The 15,781-nt window shown below is 36.6% G+C and overlaps 3 protein-coding genes across 3 annotated transcripts; all 3 read left to right on the top strand.

Moving 5' to 3' along the window:
* Positions 1 to 672: 672 nt before the first annotated feature.
* On the top strand, positions 673 to 4,364 carry LOC137735005 (NADH-cytochrome b5 reductase-like protein). The gene is made up of 13 exons (XM_068474361.2): positions 673 to 926; positions 1,782 to 1,824; positions 2,038 to 2,113; positions 2,286 to 2,345; positions 2,449 to 2,499; positions 2,648 to 2,702; positions 2,823 to 2,893; positions 2,974 to 3,025; positions 3,270 to 3,347; positions 3,552 to 3,641; positions 3,742 to 3,855; positions 3,968 to 4,036; positions 4,143 to 4,364. The coding sequence occupies exons 1-13, from the start codon at positions 768 to 770 to the stop codon at positions 4,197 to 4,199; spliced, it is 975 nt and encodes a 324-aa protein (XP_068330462.1). The 5' UTR covers positions 673 to 767; the 3' UTR covers positions 4,200 to 4,364.
* A 403-nt stretch (positions 4,365 to 4,767) lies between these two features.
* On the top strand, positions 4,768 to 7,923 carry LOC137716796 (zinc finger CCCH domain-containing protein 32). Its single transcript, XM_068456175.2, has 3 exons — positions 4,768 to 5,118; positions 5,439 to 5,549; positions 6,072 to 7,923. The coding sequence occupies exons 1-3, from the start codon at positions 5,047 to 5,049 to the stop codon at positions 7,557 to 7,559; spliced, it is 1,671 nt and encodes a 556-aa protein (XP_068312276.1). The 5' UTR covers positions 4,768 to 5,046; the 3' UTR covers positions 7,560 to 7,923.
* A 1,321-nt stretch (positions 7,924 to 9,244) lies between these two features.
* On the top strand, positions 9,245 to 10,156 carry LOC137747139 (uncharacterized protein At1g15400-like). Its single transcript, XM_068487170.2, has one exon. The coding sequence runs from the start codon at positions 9,614 to 9,616 to the stop codon at positions 9,953 to 9,955; it is 342 nt and encodes a 113-aa protein (XP_068343271.1). The 5' UTR covers positions 9,245 to 9,613; the 3' UTR covers positions 9,956 to 10,156.
* Positions 10,157 to 15,781: the final 5,625 nt, after the last annotated feature.

The following is a 15,781-nucleotide window of genomic DNA, read 5'->3' on the forward strand; positions in this document are numbered from 1 at the left end:
GGTGACTTAAAACGCAAGAGAAGTTTTCGAAGAAAATCGGAATTGGTATCTTCCAGGCTTTCACATATTTTTGATAAATATGTAAACAAGAAAGTAACAATAAATTAACGAAATTGACTTTGTAACTTTTCTTGGTGAAAACCAGCCATAAGTTGCATCTGCAGCAAGCACTCCAATCCTTACACGTCCTTTTTCCAGTGGCTTCAACTTTGCTTCCCTGAGCTCCCGGGCCACACACTCATCGACGTGAAGGAAGCACAGCGAACTGCACAGCGAACTGTATGAACATCAAATAACACATGAGAAGATCCGTCAAACTGCTTAGCGTCAAAATTTCAGAGTCGGTCAAATGATTCACTACTACTCTACACCGATATTCTTCAACAGATCAAAGCGTTTACTTTACTACACAACTCAAGTGGCCCTGAGGACCCAACAAATGTGGTATTTCAAGTGCAGTAATGCTATTCATACTATGTTCTTGTACTATATTTTCATATCATCTCATGGACCCATAAACCACATGGGTTTAGTACGTCTGGCCTTAAGGTTCGACTAATGAGCCATTTGGATTCCACTTCAATAGACCAGGCCCATATTTGAATTCACGGCCCACCCAGTGATAAGTATCCGATCCATAACTTGGGCCGTTGGGATGTTCCGCCCCGCCAACCACTGACTTCCACGCCATAGACGTAGAATTTACCGACGAAAGAGGAGCCAGAGTAGAAAGAAAGCAGCTATTTTCTTCTCTTCCTCGCTGAAAAATGGCTACCTTCTTCCAGAGGCTCTCCAAGGCGGCCCCGATCGCCTTCAGCAGCTCGTTCCGAGGCCAATCGAAGTCCAGCTTTCGTATTCCCTTCGGAGCTGTCGCAGCCGTCTCCGGCGGAATCTCCTACCTCTGCTACTATTCCTCGCCGGATTTGGTAATTTCTCCTGCTCATTTCATCTGGGTTTTGATCAGATCGTGCATTTATCTGTGAAGCAATGTGGTTTATCTCAGTAATTATTTTTCTGAATTACGGTGATACTGATGTTATTTTAGTGGTGCTCCCAATTGGGTTTCTCGAATATTTCATTTCTTTTGATGGTATTAAGCATTTGAAGAAATGGGTTTATTTGTGATGATTTTATTCATGTTTTCAACATTTGACTTATTTATTCATAATTTATAAATTAGAGGGCTGGGTTTGTGGTTGTCTGTGTGCTTCTGTATATCTAATTTGGATTTTTTATGTTGGTTTATTAGTTATATATTTGTTGGCCAATGGGTTGGTATTCAGCTTTCTCTTGTCTTTCCTACTTTCACGAAAGAAAAGCAAGGGGATTGTTCAAGCTTAAGGTGGTTCGTGTTTTGAGACAAAGTACATGCCTGCATCTTATAGCTTTGTAAACGTAAAAAACCCCAGGATAATCTATCCCTGTGATCGTATACCTTATCGTTGGATTATCTTTCTTTCTTATCGTTGAAATTTGATCATGTGGTTTTTTAAGGCTAAAGGTTATGGGATGTGAATATCGGAGTTGATGGTGTTTCATTTTAGGCATGTATGTTCCTTTCTAAGTGAAACTGCATGTGATACATTTGATAACTACAATTTTCGTAACATTTTGGGATTTGAGCTTACTAATGAGATGAAAGGTTGTTCGTTGTTTTCCTGCTCATTTTGGTATAGGTTATATGAGATGATCTGCCCATACTAGCAACTCATTTGTCATTAAGAGTTTAGGTCTCGAAGTCATTTTTCTTTATTAAAAACTAACACTCGTATTTTTCACAGGCTTATCTAGACGAAGTCAAAGAACAAGCTGGCCCAAAAGTTGGTGAGTCTCTCTCACTCCACATCCCATGCAACACTCGGAGAACATGACCATTACGAAAAGAAAGTTGGTTGGAATTTTCGATAAGACTAATAGTTAAATGAAAGGCTTTTGTTTACATCATGAACATAGTTTTGTTTTTAAGTATCTAATACTTATGGTTTGAAGCTTAATTTATGGAAACATGCTCAATAGATGTGTTTACTGTGTTTTCAGCACTTAATCCAGACAAGTGGATTGAATTTAAGTTGCAAGATACTGCAAGGGTTAGCCACAATACGCAATTATTCAGGTATTGTCCTCTAGGCTCTCTCCAGAAGCCTTGGAACTATTATTTGAAAGAAATTCTATATTGATCAGAAGCACTATAAACAAAAGTTTGTAAGGTGTCCTGATTTATGTTCTCGTAGAATGTTTAAACATCAATGTGACTGATTTTTCTTAGTTTTCTCCAAAATTGGCAGGTTTACATTTGATCCAACTGCTAAGTTGGGTTTAGATGTTGCTTCATGTCTCATTACGAGGTATTCTGTTTATAGCTACTCTGCTTTGTCTTGAGATTCCCTACTGATAGGAGTCTGTCACTACATTGATTGACTTTTTTGTCCCTGTGATCATGTACTCTAGGGCTCCATTAGGACAAGATGCTGAAGGGAAACCAAAATATGTCATACGCCCGTAAGTCTCTTTCTGTCCGCATGTCAAATGCTGATCTTATTTTCTCCCGATTTCGGGACTTGAATATAAGTCCTTGAATTCAATATTTCTCTACTTGCATCCATTTGTACGAGTGATTGATTTTATTTTGGCTTACCTTTATGCTCAGGTATACTCCTATTTCAGATCCAGATTCCAAGGGATACTTTGACTTGTTAATTAAGGTATGCTGTCAATTATATACACCTATTCTCCTGCTTTGGTTAAGTTTTTGAGGATTTATGGATCCTTAGATGTAAATCATGTAATTCAAGCTTCTTTCATTTTGTTGAAACTCTACGCAGGTGTATCCAGAAGGAAAAATGAGTCAACATTTTGCAAGCTTAAAACCAGGCGATGTAGTTGAAGTGAAGGGGTAATTTGTCCACATTCACAAGTAATAGTAGTGGATATGCTCTAAATCATCTTCTAATCAGGTGTATCTGTTCCTTGCAGGCCTATTGAAAAACTTAGATATACTCCCAACATGAAGAAACATATAGGCATGGTATGAGCGACTTGTATAGAATTCTATGTTTAAGACTTACAAATTTGCTCCACCTTTTATACAAATTTCTCGTGGGTTCCATGCATTTGCATTGTTTTAACTTTAGCATTTACAGTAGCGGTGTTCAGTTCTTTTTTGCATTGTCTGTTTAATCACGTGAATAGTTACAAAAGTTAAGACCATCGGTGTATGATAAATCTGTGTAGTCACTTTGTCTGAAGTGCGATTTCATTCCGTATTACAGATTGCTGGTGGTTCGGGTATTACTCCAATGCTTCAGGTTATTGAGGCCATACTGAAAAATCCTGATGACACGACTCAGGTAAGCAATAGCCTATATCATTAGTCTTCAGTCACATCACAAGATCATAACTGCAGTTTCATCAATATATGTGTACCTATATACATGATACTAACAGTGTAAATATATTTGTGATATTCAACAAAGTCAATTCCATGTGATTAATCACTGTATGACACTGTCCTTAAATATATATGTGTAAAATTGACGGTTTATGATGCCTAGGTGTCACTTCTTTATGCAAACGTCTCCCCAGATGACATACTGCTTAAACAGAAACTTGACATACTTGCAGCTAGCCACCCAAATCTAAAGGTACAATTTGTCTCATTGGAAGATACTATCTCTGCATCACTCCAAATTCGGGTATTTATCTCATGAAATGAGGCTTTATTTTCTGAAAATAAAAATGCAGGTATTTTACACGGTAGATAATCCAACAAAGAGTTGGAAAGGGGGAAAAGGTTACATATCAAAGGACATTGCAGTTAAAGGCTTACCTGCTCCTGGTGAAGATACTCTCGTCCTGGTAAGTGTACTTGTTGATATCAGAGGACCACATACTGGAGAGGCGCCATGTACTAGTCGATGTCACTTTTACTTCAATTAACTCATCGATCGACCTTCATTTGCTTGTGCAGGTGTGTGGTCCTCCTGGGATGATGAAACATATATCTGGTGACAAGGCTAAAGACTGGTCTCAAGGAGAGGTAAAAAAATGCGCTGTCCTGGTTTTTAATTTTGGTGTAAAACCAATACCATTTCTCTTATTTTTCTTCTGTGTTTGCTCATAAGTTTCTGTCTGTTTTGTTGCAGCTCACTGGCATACTAAAAGAACTTGGATACACTGAAGAAATGGTTTACAAATTTTGATTCATCGACGACGATTTAGCTTTGAAGAAGCAATCACTAGGCTTTGATTCAAGTTTTGTACAATAAAATGCGTTCTTAGGAAGCATACCTAACTCGAACTCAAATTCGAAATCTTTTATTCAATAAATTTGGGAAGAATACTGAATAGGATATAGTGTTATGAAATTTTTTGCATTGCCCATTTGAGTTGGCCGTTGATTTTCAAAATTGATTCTCATTGAATTCATTTACGGAATGCCAGAAATAAATAAGGTGTGCAGGGAGAAAAAGAAAGTGTGCGGAAATGATTTCCCATTTTGAAAACGAGTATCAAACTTGATGCAACGCGATCTATTATGTTCGAGTATTGAATCACAGATTGTAAAACGAAACTTACATATCGTTTGATTCTGCATGGGCAACCATGTGTTGAAAATTACATTACTTATATACCTTGCAAGTAAACAAGTCATTAAACTCATTAGGCGTAAGGAAGTTGACCGTCGGACTGGACGGTTGCCCCACCGGCAAACCGTGACACTCTTAATTTTTTACTATAAAGGAAAATCTAATATGTGTACGGTTACCTGAAAAAATTATTAAAAAAGAGCGAGTAAAAGAGCAGGGCCTATATAAACCGAAACGAGGAGTCGCCGCGCCAAAGGATCCGAAACGCCACAAACAGCAAAACCCGAACGACACACAGAAAGCACAGCACAAACCTCCCTCACTCTCTTCGTTCCCTCACTCTCATCCGCCATCGCCGCAGTATCGGCCATGCACATTTGTTAGCACCCTCCGACTCTGACATTTCTCTTCAAGTTTTTTTTTTCCTCTCACCATTTTCTTCTGATTTCCGCTTCGAAAAATGGAGGAAGAGTTGGTGAAGAGAAACACCGATTGCGTCTATTTCTTGGCTTCTCCTCTCACATGCAAGAAGGTTCGTCGACAAAAACAATAACCCGTTTCGCTTTTTTATTTGAATTTGATTTTACTTTTGTGTTTGATTTTGTCCAGTGCTGCGAGTTGGGGTTCTTTCTTTGTTTCCAATTGTTACGATTTGCCCTACATTTGAAGGATTTTTGGGTTTTAGTGTTTCTGAAAGAAGAGCAGGATCTAGGGTTACAATTGTTTGATGTATCGATTTCGAGTGTTCATTCTTAACTGGGTTCTGTATGCAGTGAATTTATTTTGAATTTTACTACATTTTAGTGTGATATTTGTTTGAGTAGTGACATTGGTGGTGGTGTTCTTTTTCAGGGAATTGATTGCGAGTTTCGACACAGCAAGATTGCGAGGCTCAACCCGAAGGAATGCTGGTACTGGTTGGCTGGGAATTGTCTCAATCCGACCTGTGCTTTTCGACACCCTGTACGCTCTTGTTCTCTTTTTTTCAACTGCATCATTGTGCTGTGCTCGACATCATTGTGCTGTGCTTGATTTCTTTATCCTCGGTTTACAGATTCTCCTTTCTAGGTTATGTGTAGGTTGGGACCTAGAACATGATATGTTTAAGATGATCTTACAGTTTCACAATAAAATACATGTTTTCGTCAAAACGATATTCTTAATAATTTATATATGTTTCTGGTTCCATGTGTGTTATCTTTTCATTGATTGTTTGTCCTTTTTAAGTTCCATATCACATGTCATTAGGGCGACAGAAACTCTTGATGTGTTGACGACTTACGCACATTTAAGTTAGTGCTAGTAATTGACATTTAATTTGTATTCTAAATTTGATACCCTATCATATCTTGAGGATTTGCTTACACCCACCTTTTTCTTTTCAGATGGTTTTATGTAACGTTTATCGATTCATGACTGTTTTAATGATCTTTGCCATCCCCTGGTCATTTGACAATGCCAATTGACACTTTTCTGTTTTGATAGCCGTTGGATGGGCATGGCGGAACACCATCAGAGTCTTCCCCGCCTTCTGTAACTTCAAACAAGACCAGTGTTCCTTGTTACTTTTACTCCAATGGCTTCTGCAACAAAGGTGATAAATGTTCTTTCTTGCATGATACTGATGGTAACGCATCAAATGGGAAATCTTCAAAGACAGCCTCTGCATGTAATGAAGCACTTGCACTTACTTCAGAAAACGAGGCAGCTGCAGGGAATGGAGCACTTGCACGCATCTCAGAAAGCAAGGCACCTGCAGGAAACGAAGCACTTGCACTTAATTCAGAAACCAAGGCATCTGTAGGAAATGACACAATGTCAGCGCCAAGAATCACACATCTCAACCCTTCTGAAACTGCCTCGAAGGCAACAGTTGGTACAAGATTCCAGCACAAAGAGAATCTTAGTTATTTTGAGCAGCGGGTACAAAGAGATGTTACACAGAAAAGTGTCTACACTCAGATTTCTATGTCTGGAGGTGAAGAGGCTGGTGAAATTAGGTCAGACTCGCCTCCAGAAGATAGCTCTATTCGTACCAAATCTCATTCATGGACAGATCAGAGTTCTGAGGATGAAGATGATGACCTTGTGCTAGAGGAACGCTGGGAATCCTCACCAGGATTTGATGTTCTTGTTGATGGAAAATCAGACAATTTGGGTTGTGACGATGATCAGGAGTACTTTCCAACACTTCACGGGGAGCACAGGGAGCTGAATAGCCGCTTCTTGGGCCATGATTTTGAAAATCCAGACGAGTATGTTCCCAAATATCCTGATGCTAAACTTCTACATGACAGAGATATGTACAATGATTGTCTGGATACCAGGATTATTTTTGGTAATCATGGACCAAATCCTGTCTACACGAAGGAGAGAATGTCGGATTTGATGTTCTCCAGCAAGAGGAAACATATGCCAAGGGAACTGTTCGATGGTGACGAGGATTTTTTGGATCTCCGAGACCGCCTGAGAAGGCGAAGAGTGACTGATGGTCGTTCAATTAATGGCTTATCAAGAAGGCACGAATCACTTGGATTGTTTGGCAGGCCTCAAAGACATGGACTAGGTAGGCGGTTGCATAGAAGATTGGCATCAGTAATGGGAAATAACACTTATGAATCACTTAGGGGGAATGGAGCTTTCTCCAATGGTGGAATTCAACGTGGTTCGCTTAGGCATGCACAGGAATATAGATCCAGGAAGCATCACAAGGAGAGAAGGCCGGCTAAGCAGCAGTTTCCTTGGTCCGAAATCTCGAAGAAACCATTTCCAAGGGAGAAGAGATGTGCGGGGCAGCCAACTAGCTTTACAGGACCCAAGAGCCTTGCCCAGATCAGAGAAGAGAAGAGGAAAGCAGAAGAAAATGGGGGTAGCATTGGGATACCAAAACGTGCGAGAAGAACTACAGTGGATTTCCAGGGTCCAAAACCCTTGAACGAAATTCTAAAAGAGAAAGGGAAGATACCTGACTAGAGGGAAGGAAGTGCTGCTGGTAGCAACTGAAGTACTTGATGAAGAGCGATTTTCAGGTGATGACGACAAAAAGTTGTGTGTTGTTTACCGTTGCTAGATAGAAATAGAATCATAGAAACACATTTTCCTTCATGTTACTAGATGAAGCTTGCATGGCTGGTGGTGCAGAAGCTTACAGGCCTTGTTCAAAGACCCGTTTTAGAGTCTGCATTTACTCTCGAATATGATAGTAACTGATTCGGAAGCTTGACAGAGTTGGTTGCAAGGCCTTGGCATCTTTTTTTGGCAACTTCATTTGCTTTTGTTATGATTTTTGAACACAGCCACATATCCTCTCATCTTAGTCATTGTCGTTTCTCGTTGATATTTGGTTTCTATTTTCGCTTCAATTTGTACAGTACATACTTACGTAGCTCAAGCGGTCACGGGCGTTTATTGTTGCCCGATGTCTCGTTGTAGATATTAGAATTCCTTTTGGCTGAGTCAAACACAGTGGTTTAGGAAATTACGAGTTCGAACAACAATATTGACCAAGTGGTGACCCATGTTGGATTGTTTTGGGACCCGACCCGCATTCATCTGAAGGTCCACACGGCTTGTACACAGCAGTGATTGACCGTTGATCCAATTTATATACTTTTCAGACCAAAAATAAAAGAATTATATATTTAGACCAGAGCTAACACGGAAGTTGGCCGACATCGGAAAATATGGAAAAAAATGTTACCAAATGATTTAATTTCCTTTCGGTTGATGTCCCGAACTTGTATGCAGAATGGGGGAGCAACAAATGTCCAACAACCGGTGTGGAATTGGAGCATTGTGAACACAGAAGTCGCCATGCCATTGGAAGATTTTCTTGCTAGCTTTGACGATCTCAACTTCGTTTAGGAACGTTTTTTTGTCTTCTATTTAGAAAAAGAGAGAGAGAGTGAGAAATTAATTATTTAAGTTAGAATGAATAATATCGATTAATTTTGTATCTATAATTTTTGCTATAATTGATTTTCCTTCTTCTTAAATTGTAGCTCCAAGTTGTTAAGTACATTTTACTTTTACATGATTTTGCTCATTCAATAATTAAAATGACGGAATAGTATATTTAAAGGAGATATTAATTTTAAATATAAAATTCAAATTTGATTATCTATGTGACACCTTGATATCTTTTAAAGGTTCTTTATGCATTCGTTATGTCTAAATAAAATATTATTTTATTACATTAAACTATTACAATAAATATTTTAAAACAAAAAACAATAATATCACTAATAAAATGCATTTAATAATTAATCTTTTTTTTTTTTTTTAAGTTGTTGTCAATTTTGGCAACAAGAGTAAGGACTGTCAATTCATGTCATGTTATATCATATTAAAATTTTCAGTTGAAAAACATTGTTACTGCATTTTTTTAACAGCTAATACTAGTTCAGACATTTTAACATGTCATTTAAAAGTAAAGGAGCTCTGAAAAAATCTTTTCAACTTTATTCTTTTTAGAAAGATTAGGATATTGGGTGAGTTTATATTTCTTTCTCTCAAGAGATTTATTGGTTTTTCCTAGTTGACTATGATTTCATTAATTCTTTCCTTATAAGATCTTCCAATTCCTAATAAGACTTGGAATTTAATACAAATTAGATTCGATGCCTATATAATTGCCTAGCTCAAATTTGTTGCATTCATCCTTATTCACATTTTCTGATAAACCAAAACTATCAAAAATATTTAGGGAGAAGAAATGAACACTAAAATAAGAATTAATCGCAAATTAGCGATTAGATTTCACCTCCTAATCTCTTTCCTCCTAACATTCATTTGTCACTCTCTCTCTCTCTCTCTCTCTCTCTCTCATCCCCATAGCAGCGAGAAAAGTCCAACACCGTATAAATAAACAAACTCATACCATTATAGCAACTTGGACTTGCAAATTTTCAATCCCAAATTCCAAATCCCATCCTTCAAATCCACATAAATCGAACCCTCCAGACTCCAGAAACAAAACCCAGATCGTAGATTCAGAGATTTATCATAAAATTTCAGAGATCAATCCGATGGCTGAGGGGCTTCAGAGGTCTGAGAGCACGTTTAGGAGGCAGGGCTCGTCGGGCTTGATTTGGGACGACAAGTTTCTACAGCAGGCGCTGAACCAAGTGGAGGCGGAGAAGCAGGCGGAGGCAGCTCAGCAGGCTGAGGGCGGCGGCGGCGGCGCGGCAGGACCTACCATGGAGCGGAGCCGATCCAACGGAGGAAAGGGGTATCGGACGGTCAAGGTTTCGCCGCAAGCGATGGACCCGCCTTCCCCGAAAGTCTCCGGCTGCGGGATCTGCGGCGCCTTTGGAAAACCGAAGCCGGCGTCGGCGCGTCGGCCGAGATCGAACAAGCGAAGGTCGTAGAAGTAATTAATTATTCAAATTTGTACTTAAAATTTGTTAGCTGTTTTTGGTTTAATTGGAACAAAAAACTGCATGCCCAGTTTTTCTTTTTTAATTTTCTGATCTTATTAGAGAATTGTGGGGATGAAGGTGTGATTTGTAATGTAATCTTGTTAAAAATTATAATTAAATACTTTTGGTGTGTCTGGCGAGCTACAATAATATCCACTTAGAATTCTTAATTATGTTCTAATTTTTCTTAATTGGTTTTTAGTTCCTGGGGAAGTTTTTGTGTTCACTTTTGGAGTGTCACTAGGTTTTCCGAAATTATGCATATTCTGAAGTTAATTACTAATTAAGCTTAGCGTTGTTTGTGTGATTCTCTCACCTGATAATTTGCATGTTGTGTTCTTGTTTACCAATCTTAATTACCAACAAGCTCTTTGTTTCTTAGGATTTGAAGATGTTCCAAGTTCGAATGCTCTTAATTTTTTATTGTTTGAAGATGTTCTGAGTTCGAATTTTTGTCACGTATTGATAATTTGATAGACAAAATAAAATGGTTGCCAATTGGAATTATAATTCAAATGCTATAATCCGCTTACTCTATAATTCAAATATTACCATTCGTATTCATGATCAGAGAATATAGTTGACGGGTTCGCATAGGAGCTGGCGTATACAATTGTTATACGTGAAATTATACGAATATTTCTTTGATATTTTTAAGCACGATATAGGCAAAATGCTTGATAAAAATGTCTCAAAAAAGATATTTCAGAACATTTTAAATGAAATAGATGTACCGCCGTATTCCTAATTTCATATACATTGTCATGTGAAAAAAAATACTGCATTTAACAATATATTATTAGATACGGAACACCATGTGACCAAAGAGCAACTAGATAAAATGGCGTTTCGATAAAACCTGAATCCGCTAACTAATCACCTCAGCAGATTCAAAGAAAGTGGGAGCCGGAAATTTGATCTATTCAACTACGGGCATTTTTTTCATGGTTAATGAAGGGAACATCAAATTTATAACTAAATTTTATAAATTAAATGATATAGAAGCTGATAATTAGATTATTATTTAAATATTGATTAACGTATTTATTTTTTATTAGTTTCTTATTAGTGTCACATTAGTTAGTTACAAAATTCGTCTACAAACTTAATCTATTTAACATTAATCCCTTTTTCATACGATTTGGATCATCTCTTGAGCTAATGGAGAGGATCCTCCTAACCAATTATTGTGGACCGTTGGATTTTTATCCAACGGCTACAAACAGAAGATTCCTTTAAAATTATAAGAATTGTAGCCGTTGGATAAAAATCAAACGACTCACGATAATTGATCAGGAAGATCCTCTCCATTAGCTTGGAGAGAATCCAAATCCTTTTTCATAAAAGTTTTTGGTGTTTTCGATGTGAGATAAGAAATAAGAAATAAAATTGTAGGATCTTTTTACAATATTGCCCTCTTGGAGGACAGCGCATTGCATAATGCAGCCACGCGGTAGCAGCTAGCAAGCATATCAAATTAACTACTTTTTTATATTAATATAATATAATGTCTGAAAATTGTTGTGTTTAGTTGAGAACTGAATCTGCTCCGGACTTTATTGTTTGGAGCTTAAGGATTAATTTATCTAAACCGTTGATTAGTGTGTTAAAAAAATCAGAAATGTTAGTTTGTATGGTGGGCTAAGAAAATAAGTTAAAGGAGACCGTTAAATTTAATTTGTGCAGCCCAGATTAGTTGATTATTAAGGTCTTGAATGGATCCAATTCCGTTTAGTTGGTGTTTGGTAAGTAGCAATTAGCAACTTTTGTTAAATTCTAATCATTTTCTAATAATTATTGTCTTTTGAAAATTAAGCGTCGGTCATTATATCATTCTACTATTTGTTGTCTTTACTTTTGAAAGAAGAATTGTTATTAGCACTCCAAAAATTTTATTTTACACTCCTCACAATTGTATTTTTCTTTCTAATTGTAGAAAATTTGAAGTGTCAAATGAGATTTTTGGAGTACTAATAACAATTTCCTTTAAGAGTTCTATTTTAATTTTGTTTAAGAATATACCACAATGAAAGTAATCCTTGACACTAACGTGCACTCCCCCAAGTTTCCAACGTTATTATATTTGCCAAGTGCAAGAGAACAAGAAATGGATGTAACATGAGGACATTTCAGGCGGATTCACTGTTTTTTTTAATTGAAAAACATGTTGTAAATGAAGAGATGTCGAACAAGCTTATTCGTTACTTACTTTTCAAACAAACATTTGTACATCTGTATATATAAATGCTAGTTCATTAAGATACGCAATAGTTCAAAATTAATTGTTCATCATCTAATGATTTTTTTTTCCTTTTAATACTCGAGAGTTTTCAGTCTCTTAGTATTACTCTTACATAAACTCGGTTAGTTTTACGTTTTTATAAATATTCAGTGTATGTGAGCTCGTATGGATTGCATCGTTTTTTTTTCTTTTACACTTTTAAAATGAGAGATGTTAAATCCCACATCGCCCAGGAGGGGAGAGAATCCTCTATGTCTTAAATGTACATGCACACCTCCATATAGCACGAGACATTTTGGGAACTCACTGACTTTTGATTTCATCGGAACGCCGAAGTGGCGAGTTCGTGCGAGAGCAATCCCATGATGGATGACCCATTGGGAAGTTCTCGTGTGAGTTTCTAGAAACAAAATCGTGAAAGCGTGGTCGGAGCCCAAAGAAGACAATATTGTGCTACGGCAAAATCGAGCTCGGGATGTGGTGGAGCCTGGGTCAGGATGTGACGAGATATTAAAACAAAAATACTTCAAACAAGGAAGACCAAAAGTCAGTTCTAGTACCAATTAGAGCTCAGCAATTTTTGCCCAACGGTATAAGGGAACATTTTTGTTATAACAACCAGAAAATAAAAATGATAAGGCATTTTAGCCAAAATAATCGTTGAGATTGGACTAAATCCTATCGATTTTAAATCATATGAACCATAGTGAGGAGTTATACCAATCTCAATGACCATTTTGACTAAATCGCCAAAAAATAATGTGAGAATATTCAAATAAATAGGACTAGTTGTGAAGAAGTTACAATTTATTTTGGTAGGTCCCAATAACAATTATTTTTTTTCTCAAACGTTGAATTTTATTAGATTAAATGTTAGATTAGCCAGTGATGGAGTTTGAACCCAATAACAATAATTAATTAAAACAAAATTGTGTGGCAAAGTTGACAGCTAATAAACTATCAGCTAATTCATCTTCTAATCCAATTTTCTATTGACAATTTGGCTTGCTTTAATTAGGTTTTTTGACGAAAAATAATAATAATAATAATCAACTAGGGTTAGGGTTAGGTCACTGCTATTGGATTTTGACAATCCAGGAGGATGCTCGCCGGATTCTCTGTGAGAATCCTAAAGATCCTCCAATCATATCCGTTTGTCGTACATCAAACGGTAATAAATTATTGTAATTTTTTTATTTAAAATTGAATATAAACAGTACCTGATAAAAACTGACATCACAATATACGATGAACGTATATGATTGGAGGATTCTTGAAATCCTTACAAGGAGGATTCGGTGAGAATCCTTTCTCTTTGACAATAACATTTTCCTGCACTTAACTTCCTCACAACAATCATTTTTGACCTTTTAAATACTATTTATTCACGATTTTCTTCATTGTTGACTTGTTAAGGATCCACACCATGTGAGCGTATGAATTTTTTTCTTCTGAAGATTGTAGAGTACATAAACAAAAATGACTCTCTTTATCTTTTTTGTTTAAAAAAAAATGAAATTGTTAGTGGCGGGTTCAGAATTTTTTAGTGGAAAATGACTTCTGTCAAACAGTTTGTTTCAAGGAGGGGATTCTCTATCCTCCTAATCTTTCTACCCTTTCATCCCCTCCTATTTGAACGGTTACGGTTAAACCACGTTAACATCTTATATTGATTTTTTTTATAGAGATAACAAGACAAAAAACAATATGTGAGAGGAATGGATGGAAGAGGGTGGAAATAGGAGGATAGAAAATTCTCCTTGTTCCAAAACAACCATGCTGGAGCTTAACTTCCATGAAAGTTCTACATTATGTGTAGCAAAAGGGGCAAGCAAGAGTAACAAACTCCACCACTCGCCCTTAAATCTGCCTCTAAATAGTCATATCAAATATCAGTAAGGTAGTTACAACTGATTACAATAAGATCAAGGGTTTAAGGCAACCTATAAAATAAACGATTTAATTATCACTGAATATTGCAAGATAAAACGAAGAGACAGAAAAGATATAATAAGAAATCGAATTTAAAAAATTGTTAGCATTCCTCGAATTTTAATTATTGTATTTGATTTGTTTAGCAGTCCGAATCAAAAGGAAATTATGCGTTTCCGGAAAGACCTTCCGTGACTTCATCGTTGGCTCGTAATTGCATATGTTCATATATATAAAATTGCGGGGTTTCTGTTTCCATACACTCCAAAACAAGCATAGTTTCCTAATTCCAGTATATTTAAAAGCTTAAGGATAATAATTAAAACTGATTAATCATAGTCTCACCTATTATTTATAGATAACTTTAACGAAAAGCGTAATGTTCATTTTTACGAAAAGTTATATTTTTACATTAAAAAGTTAATTATGGTATTATTCATTTTACTCTTTATTTTATCCTTATCGTTAAAACTTAAAATTTTCAAACTCTTTTCATCAGCTTTCCTTATTTATATGCTTGGCCAAACAGAAGAAGCCAAATTAATTAAGAAATTAGCAATCAGCAGCCGCAACCGAAGAACCTGACCGCCCCGGTATATATTCTTCTGCTTTAAGACGTGTTCAACAAAAAAAAGCCAGCCACAAGGGACCACGAATTGGTCAGACTCCAGACCAATCTGGCAACCCATATGTACTTTACTCCTAATCCCACCTTCCCTCTTTCTTTTTCTCCATAACTGCTCATGATTGTTTCTCTTTTTTTTTTCCTTCCTTTTTTCCCCCTTTTTTTTTTATACAAACAACAGTTTGCTTTAAATAATTCAATCTCAAGTGCAGAGAAAAAACACATTGTTCTAGCAAATCTGCGTTGTTTCTATGTGTTTAATTAATTAATATTAATTTATTCATTATTTTGCCTCATTTTTGTTGATTTGTTTCGTCGAGACAAAACAATAAAACCCTAATTTTTAGTATCCTATGTTATGTTAATTTGCAGCTCCACCAGCTTCACATGCAAGAACAGACAACCAATAAAACCCTAATTAATTAATTAGAGCCCAACGACGTCAAAAAGAATAAACTCGGCTACCAGTCACATCTTTCACGACCAACTTGAAATCTCTTTTAATCGAACAGTCCTCGTTCTGTCAAAACCATAAAAATCTTGCGAATGAAATTGATCTTTAACCTGAAAAACAAGTCTCTCCAATGATTTATAAAAAGCTACATGCGGTAAAATTCCGAAATCCTAATCGAAAAGCTGCATGTGGTAATTAAAATATAACCCTAAACCCTAATCCAGAAGCTGCACGCCAAATTGCAGGTCATCTCTGGATACCATGGCCCACAAGCTCAATTTGTGTTTTCATTGATGCCTTTCTAATTACTTTCGTGAAATCTTTTTATGCAAACGGGTATTCTATGTTAAACTAATTTAAATTACGAAAGCGGTGATTTAAACTCAAGTGCATAAAGCAAAGTAAATCTGCTCTAACCAATGTGATTATGTGCCCATATTTGCTCCTACTACTACAAGTACTTCCATGACTTCAATATGGCTATGGACCAAACTTGGAAATATGATTATGTTCTCTAAATAA

The sequence above is a fragment of the Pyrus communis genome, chromosome 15, assembly GCF_041283825.1.
Source record: "Pyrus communis isolate YQ-2024b chromosome 15, ASM4128382v1, whole genome shotgun sequence".
Lineage (NCBI taxonomy): Eukaryota > Viridiplantae > Streptophyta > Magnoliopsida > Rosales > Rosaceae > Pyrus > Pyrus communis.

Excerpts from the sequence above, each read along its gene's own strand:
- LOC137735005 (XM_068474361.2), top strand. The coding sequence starts at position 768 with ATGGCTACCTTCTTCCAGAGGCTCTCCAAGGCGGCCCCGATCGCCTTC. Across the intron at positions 2,894-2,973 it reads GATGTAGTTGAAGTGAAGGG|GCCTATTGAAAAACTTAGAT; the intron begins GTAATTTGTCCA and ends TGTTCCTTGCAG. Across the intron at positions 3,856-3,967 it reads GTGAAGATACTCTCGTCCTG|GTGTGTGGTCCTCCTGGGAT; the intron begins GTAAGTGTACTT and ends TTGCTTGTGCAG.
- LOC137716796 (XM_068456175.2), top strand. The coding sequence starts at position 5,047 with ATGGAGGAAGAGTTGGTGAAGAGAAACACCGATTGCGTCTATTTCTTG. Across the intron at positions 5,119-5,438 it reads CTCCTCTCACATGCAAGAAG|GGAATTGATTGCGAGTTTCG; the intron begins GTTCGTCGACAA and ends GTTCTTTTTCAG. Across the intron at positions 5,550-6,071 it reads CCTGTGCTTTTCGACACCCT|CCGTTGGATGGGCATGGCGG; the intron begins GTACGCTCTTGT and ends CTGTTTTGATAG.
- LOC137747139 (XM_068487170.2), top strand. The coding sequence starts at position 9,614 with ATGGCTGAGGGGCTTCAGAGGTCTGAGAGCACGTTTAGGAGGCAGGGC.